Genomic DNA, 8,051 nt, shown 5'->3' with positions numbered 1-8,051 from the left:
CTTCCACCAACTGTTCGCACAGTTATACTGTAATTTCGCTGGGGTTTACACTTAAGAATGGAATAGTTGGAAAAAGTTCAAGAGAGCGTTCATCTTGAAATATATTGATATACCCGGGTGATGACTAACACTGCAAGACAGCAGACATTTGAAACTTTCCCCCACAAGCCCCTAAACGTGCGCATTGGCGACCACTCACCTGTACGCGGGTCTGGAGATCTTCTTCTCCTCGTCGGAGCTGCAGGTGGGATACTCCTCTCCGTCATAATTAAAGCAGTTGTACGGATACTGCGTGTTATCAAACATGCTTGAAGGTTAATTCGGTGGTCCCGTACCCGAGGTGGGTGGGGGGCTCCTGCCTTGCGCCGTCGACTTTCCGCAGCCCCTGGTTTTGAAAGGTGGATGAAACGATGAGGTCCCTGAAAAAAAATGCGAGCCCTGCTCTGAAGCTTCCGTCTATCTGCAGGTTGCCATGAAGGAAGGGGGGGGGGGGGGGGGGGGTTTCGCAGAAGTTGTGGGTGGGTTGCCAGCGGACCTCAGGTTTACGCCATGAGCATCGCTCGCCTGCTGGATGGCCGTTACTCCATAAAGTAAGTTCTGCGAAGACGAAACGAGTTGGAAACACTTCAGGGCTCGTGTGCCAGCCTATACATTTCTGGAAAAAAAAAAAAAAAGTGGGCTGCCTCCTTCCTTCGGGGTGGGGGGGCCGAAACAGGCAGACCGCCTCTCTTCGTGCGTGGACTGCTGGTTCTCACGGTTCTCCAGCCACTATAGGAGCGTCTCCGGTCTCAGCTCCTCCACTGAGCGTCCAATGGCCGAGTCCTGCCAGTTCCAATGAACCTTTGAACCTTGGGCGTGATTAACAGGTCGCGTTCTCACTGGGTGGTCTCCGAACGCCCACCCACACCCACAGAGGGAGCCTGCGCGCGCGCCAGTCTGCGTGTGTGTGTCTTCGGTCCTTCACAAGTGAACGTCTGCGACTGTTTCGGTCCCTTTGCCTACCGCAGAAGTTGCAGCCAACGATGCCAGTTCCGCTGATCTAATCTATAAAACAGCATAATGGGCATAAATTGTATTTCCGTGACTAAAGAGGAGACATGTTTTGACAGCGGCTAGATCAAAGGCTGCAAGGGGCCCGGAATCAGGCAGCAGCTTCGGGGAGTGGGCGGCCTGTGGAGGCTTTTATAGTTTATATAGCGCCTTGCACAACTTAGCGCCAGAATGACCGTACGGAGTATCCGTTAAACTTGGCAGAATCTTATTTATAAATGAGGGTTCTTCTGATCTTGTACTAAACACAATTTGGGCACGAGAACTCAAATCATGGCGCTTGATTGCCAATCCATCCGTAGACATTAGGCGGCAAACTACTGCTGTTCGCCTCGTCCTGATGTCAACCTCACAAGTCAACATTAGAATTAAAATATCTAAAATACAATTCTGACTGCACTGCTGGAATTTCACATACCGGCAACAGCTCGAGGAGTGGGCGGCCTGTGAAGGCTTTTATAGTGAATATAGCGCCTTGCACACCCTAACGCGAATATCACCAAATGGAGAACCAGTTCCACTTTTGGTAGAATTTTATTAATAAAAGCGAGGCAGTTTATCTGATCTTATATTAAACCCGATATGGACACGAGAACTCAAATCATGGTGCTTGATTGCCAATCCATCTGTCGATGTTTCCAACCCGCTTGAGAGACACTCGACGGCACAATGTAAAAATAAATAAATAATAAATAAATAAATAAATACATACATAAAAGCCCGTGGCAAAGTGCCGTCGCTTGACTCGCCATGAGTTTATTCTCACAGGCCAAAATTAACATTCACATTTCTAAAACAAATTCTGACTACACACCCGGAATTTCACATATCAGGCCACATAAGTTCGGGGAGTGGGCGGCCTGTGGGGGCTTTTGTAATCTTTATGGCGCCTTGCACACCCAAACGCGAATATCACCAAATAGAGCAACAGTTACACTTGGTGGACTCTTACAGTATTTAACAAAGAAGAGTAGAAGATCTTCTGATGTTATACTAAACTCAATTCAACCCCAGAACTCAAACCTGTAACTGACGCTTGAGTGCCAATCCATCCATCGACGCTCTCGATCCGCGGGAGAAAAGCGCATCGGCACAAAGGAAAAAAAAGAAAGAAATGAAAGGAAAAAATGAACAAAGGCTGGGAATGTATGGAAAGTGGAAGGAGCGCGGGCTGATAGCGCATTGCTGTTTGAAAATGGAAGTCAAACGCTTTAAAACTCAAAATATAATTATGACTACAGAAGCGGAACTTCACAGATCTATCTATCTATCTATCTATCTATCTATCTATCTATCTATCTATCTATCTATCTATCTATCATGAATGTAAATTTATTATTATATAGTGCCTTTCAATCACTCTATATCTATCTATCTATCTATCTATCTATCTATCTATCTATCTATCTATCTATCTATCTATCTATCTATCTATCTATCATGAATGTAAATTTATTATTATATAGTGCCTTTCACTCACTATCTATCTATCTATCTATCTATCTATCTATCTATCTATCTATCTATCTATCTATCATGAATGTAAATGTATTATTATATAGTGCCTTTCACTCACTCTATCTATCTATCTATCTATCTATCTATCTATCTATCTATCTATCTATCATGAATGTAAATTTATTATTATATAGTGCCTTTCAATCACTCTATCTATCTATCTATCTATCTATCTATCTATCTATCTATCTATCTATCTATCTATCATGAATGTAAATTTATTATTATATAGTGCCTTTCACTATTTCTATCTATCTATCTATCTATCTATCTATCTATCTATCTATCTATCTATCTATCTATCTATCTATCATGAATGTAAATTTATTATTATATAGTGCCTTTCACTCACTATCTATCTATCTATCTATCTATCTATCTATCTATCTATCTATCTATCTATCTATCTATCATGAATGTAAATGTATTATTATATAGTGCCTTTCACTCACTCTATCTATCTATCTATCTATCTATCTATCTATCTATCTATCTATCTATCTATCTATCTATCATGAATGTAAATTTATTATTATATAGTGCCTTTCACTATTTCTATCTATCTATCTATCTATCTATCTATCTATCTATCTATCTATCTATCTATCTATCATGAATGTAAATTTATTATTATATAGTGCCTTTCACTCACTCTATATCTATCTATCTATCATGAATGTAAATTTATTATTATATAGTGCCTTTCACTCACTATCTATCTATCTATCTATCTATCTATCTATCTATCTATCTATCTATCTATCTATCTATCTATCATGAATGTAAATGTATTATTATATAGTGCCTTTCACTCACTCTATCTATCTATCTATCTATCTATCTATCTATCTATCTATCTATCTATCTATCTATCTATCTATCTATCATGCATTTCTTATGAATTAATGTAAATTTATTATTATATAGTGCCTTTCTATCTATCTATCTATCTATCTATCTATCTATCTATCTATCTATCTATCATGAATGTAAATGTATTATTATATAGTGCCTTTCACTCTATCTATCTATCTATCTATCTATCTATCTATCTATCTATCTATCTATCTATCTATCTATCTATCATGAATGTAAATTTATTATTATATAGTGCCTTTCACTCACTATCTATCTATCTATCTATCTATCTATCTATCTATCTATCTATCTATCTATCTATCTATCATGAATGTAAATGTATTATTATATAGTGCCTTTCACTCACTCTATCTATCTATCTATCTATCTATCTATCTATCTATCTATCTATCTATCTATCTATCTATCTATCTATCTATCATGAATGTAAATTTATTATTATATAGTGCCTTTCACTATTTCTATCTATCTATCTATCTATCTATCTATCTATCTATCTATCTATCTATCTATCATGAATGTAAATTTATTATTATATAGTGCCTTTCACTCACTCTATATCTATCTATCTATCATGAATGTAAATTTATTATTATATAGTGCCTTTCACTCACTCACTATCTATCTATCTATCTATCTATCTATCTATCTATCTATCTATCTATCTATCTATCTATCTATCTATCTATCATGAATGTAAATGTATTATTATATAGTGCCTTTCACTCACTCTATCTATCTATCTATCTATCTATCTATCTATCTATCTATCTATCTATCTATCTATCTATCATGCATTTCTTATGAATTAATGTAAATTTATTATTATATAGTGCCTTTCTATCTATCTATCTATCTATCTATCTATCTATCTATCTATCTATCTATCTATCATGAATGTAAATGTATTATTATATAGTGCCTTTCACTCTATCTATCTATCTATCTATCTATCTATCTATCTATCTATCTATCTATCTATCTATCTATCTATCTATCTATCTATCTATTATTTTGTGCTTTTCAGCCTTCACTTCCATAATCGGACGCTGATTTACTAAGCCTCGAGTCTTTTCGCCTCGGTTATTATTTGGGTGTTTATAGATTGACTTCTGGACGCTTTGAAATCGCTTCAGTTTAGATGAATAATCAGAAGGACTTGAAGTTGTGCACACGACGTCAGCCGACCTCAGGGATCCATCCCAATGGGACACGAGGGGTTATAGTTACTCCTTTCCATAAAACGTCTAAACAAGGGTGATCGGTCCCCTCTTTAAAGTGAAAGTTCTTTAATGGCACCTTGGGTTTTCCCATTTTATTCGTGGAGGAGGAAGAGGAGGAGGAGGAGGAGGCTGATCGCACGTTGCCGCACCCACCACACGCCGAACCACCTGGAACGCTGTGGTTTATTTTTTTAGCACAACCCCCCCAGACTTTTGCCTTTAAGTTGGCGGAACCCTTGCAGGGCTGGACGCGGGTTACGGGCCTTCTTTGCTTAAGAGCCCAACGGAGTGGAGTGTTCTGGGATGGCGGACTCTTTATATTTTTTTCTTTTTAAATGGGAGCTCGCTGGCGTTTCTGCTCTCACAATTCACGGTGGACGATCGAAGTAAATGAAACTCCTTTCTCGATCCTCCATGCTGATTGAATGCTCTCCGAGTATCCGACGCCGCTCTCAGGCTCAGTTTTTAATGTCGGGTGTCGTTTTCGAGGTTGCTGATCACGGAGATGTTGGTATTTTCGCTGTCTGAGTCCCTGCCGGTGGTCTTAGCCCACCACGAGCCGCTCCCAGAACGTTATGAACAGCACATGTGAAGCAGGTGCAGGTGGGGTTCATGTCGTCTCTGACAATTTGAAGTTCACTGATTCAGATCTTCGGTTATTTTGGAGTTTGGATTCTTCACTGGCGCTCCATTGAGCTCTCCGAGGGTGACAAGTGACACAATTCACTTACAACTGAGAAGTAGACGTTAAACGTGGCCATTTTAATATTTCAAACACTGGACGCGTCTGCCTTCTTTATTATGTCCTTCTTTCTTCCTCCTTATATTTCTTATTTGGGGGGGGGGGGGCCTTACGCTCATTCAGACTTTTTGTTCAAATTGCGTTTCTTTTTCTATTCCCTTATTAGAATTTTCGCGCTCCATAACCGCTCGAGCCGTCAGAGCCAATCAGCCTGTTATGGGGTCTAAGCCCTGGTTGGGGGGATTGGCGCTGAGGACGATCACTTTCAGTCATTCATCTCACTTTAGTGCCCACCACACCACAGGTAGAGAACGGAGTGGTCGTCTGTAAGATCTGCGGCTCAGAAATCTCCGACCCGACGAGCGCATCTTTAAACGTCATTTCAAAGTGTGCCCCCCCCCCAATTAGGTAGCTAATGGATCCCTTCAGCCCACCTCATCTCCCAGGTCCCGACGGCTCGCCTGACTCCCGCCCGACCCGAATCTCCCACTCCCCACATTAAGGGGGTCTGTGTGAACTGGCGATCCGAGTGGGGGTCTCTACCGGCCAACATAATCTGCTTTGGGGGGTTTGGCGTCGTCTGCGGCGGGTGTTTCATCTTAATGGAATTCTGTAAAGCAAACTGATATTCCGCAATTAACGGGGGCATTGCGCGGGGTGTGTGTGTGTGGGGGGGGGGTTATCGAACAACAAATGATGAAGTCAAAACCGATAAGTGAGCTTTCAAAATGCCAAAACACATAATTTACTTTTTGGTTAAAGTGACCCAATGTGACCTTTCGATCGAGAAAACGGAACGAAACAATCAAATGGCAGACTGGGGGGCTACTAACGCGAATCCATCGGGGGTCTTCAGCGCCTGAGAATCCACTTCGACTGATCCTGGGGCCACACGGTGGTGACGTCACTCCGTCAGCCAGGCGACTCTGAAGCGCATTGAGGAGATGTGATGGTCTCACGTACAGTGACAGCGCGTGCCACCTGGGGACATCTAGGGAGCTGAACTGGTGGCCTCACAGGTGACAGTCCAGGGCTCTTATCTGATAGGCCACACCACCGTAAGCTGGTCTAAGTCTTCAGACCCCCTGACTTTCTGCACACTTTGCCGTGAAGTTGGCCACTTTGACCATCAATCTTCAGTCAGTGACCCGCAATGACAAACAGCTCTTTGGAAAGATCTGCCGATTTATTAAAAATTGAAAACTGGAAACCTCTCCTTCCTGGAAGCATTCAGGTCCTTTTGCTGTGCCCCCCCACCCCAGATTGTGCTCAGGTGGTCCTGTTTGCTTTTGTTCTCCTCGAGATGGGTGTTTTTATAGACATCCATCTGTTATGTTTCAAGGGCACAACAGGGGTGAAGAAGGTGAAGGTTGTAGATACCACATGAGCTGGACGGGCATCCTGGCCAGAAGAGGGTACTGATTTATTACCGGGGCGGGAGGCCCCTAACAGGCAGACGGAGGAGAAAAGGACCAGAAGGGATGGATGGACAGCCCACTAAAAAGGGAAGATGTTGCTGGGGGCTTTTTAACTCCTCCAGCACACTAGATGGCACCAGCCCCGGTCATCAATGCCAGCAGGGCATGCTGGGAGATGTAGTCCAAGAGGACACTGCAGGGAGACAAGCTTCCTGTTATGACGGACTTCCATGTGACCCAGAAGTACTTCCACTGGGCAATCGCCCTGGCAACAGAAATACTCCCGGGTTTGTAATAAAAGGGAGGAAGAGAGGCAACACTCGACTGGAGGAGGGCAGGGTGGTGCTGAAAAGAGGAATGGCGGAGCGAGACCCCGGGACTGTGCAGGTGTGTTCATTTTGGGGTTTGGGGCTCGCTGACACCCCACTTTTATATCACCAGGTCTTCAAAAAAAAGTGCCACCAACAAGACCTAAGCCAAGCCATCCCATCCCAAACTCCACAGGCTGGTCTCGGCCTACTCTGGCCTAATGGGGTCCCTGGCTTTTTAAAATTCAAAATCCGTCCAAGGGAGAGGACCCAAAAAAATCCTCTGGCAAGGAAGGAGAAAGAAAGCCGAAGCAGAATCTCTTATGAATTAAGGCATCGATTTGTATAAACGCAGTGTGGCGTAGTGGTCAAGGCTTTGAACTTCACACCCTGAGCTCGTGGGTGCAAATCCCACTCCTGACACCTGTGTGACCCCCGAGAGAGTCACGTGACCTGCCTGTGCTCCAATTGGAAAGCCAAAAAGAAAACGTCACCCATCGTAGCGTAAATGTCGTCGGCCAAATCAGGAAACGTAATGGAATGGAATGCAAATGAGCACAAAGACGGCAAGAACATGAAAGGAACTCCGCCCCCGGTAGGCGGGGCCACCTGATAACGTAGCTGGTTGGACGGCCCACCTGAGGTTTCAGCAGCTTTGTCACTGGGTTTCTGCTTATAATTCTTTTCCTTTCATTTATGAGGTTTGCTGGCTTGGACCCCCCCCCCCCCCCCCACACACCCCTCCCCATCCCACCCCACCCTCAGTTTGCTTTTATTTCTCACCTGATTTTGTTTCTTTTGTCCTGCGTTGCTTTTCTTGTAATCCTTTTGTTTTTTTGTTTTCAGAATGCTTTAAATAAACCCTTTATTGTTTGTTTGTTTGTTTGTTTGTCCTTTGGACCAGAAGGTTCTT

At 42.7% G+C, this 8,051-nt stretch overlaps 1 protein-coding gene across 1 annotated transcript in view; it reads right to left on the bottom strand.

The window, feature by feature from the left end:
* Positions 1–1,126, bottom strand: part of foxl3 (forkhead box L3) — a 10,248-nt gene extending 9,122 nt beyond the window's left edge. Inside the window, exon 1 of the mRNA XM_028814228.2 lies at positions 200–1,126. Coding sequence (XP_028670061.2) covers positions 200–306 — 107 coding nt within the window. The 5' untranslated portion in view covers positions 307–1,126. The remainder of the gene's footprint in view (positions 1–199) is intronic.
* Positions 1,127–8,051: the final 6,925 nt, after the last annotated feature.

Source organism: Erpetoichthys calabaricus, chromosome 11 (assembly GCF_900747795.2).
Source record: "Erpetoichthys calabaricus chromosome 11, fErpCal1.3, whole genome shotgun sequence".
Classification (NCBI taxonomy): domain Eukaryota; kingdom Metazoa; phylum Chordata; class Cladistia; order Polypteriformes; family Polypteridae; genus Erpetoichthys; species Erpetoichthys calabaricus.
Note: the sequence above shows the minus strand (reverse complement) of the source record. Positions and strands in the feature narration are given on the sequence as shown.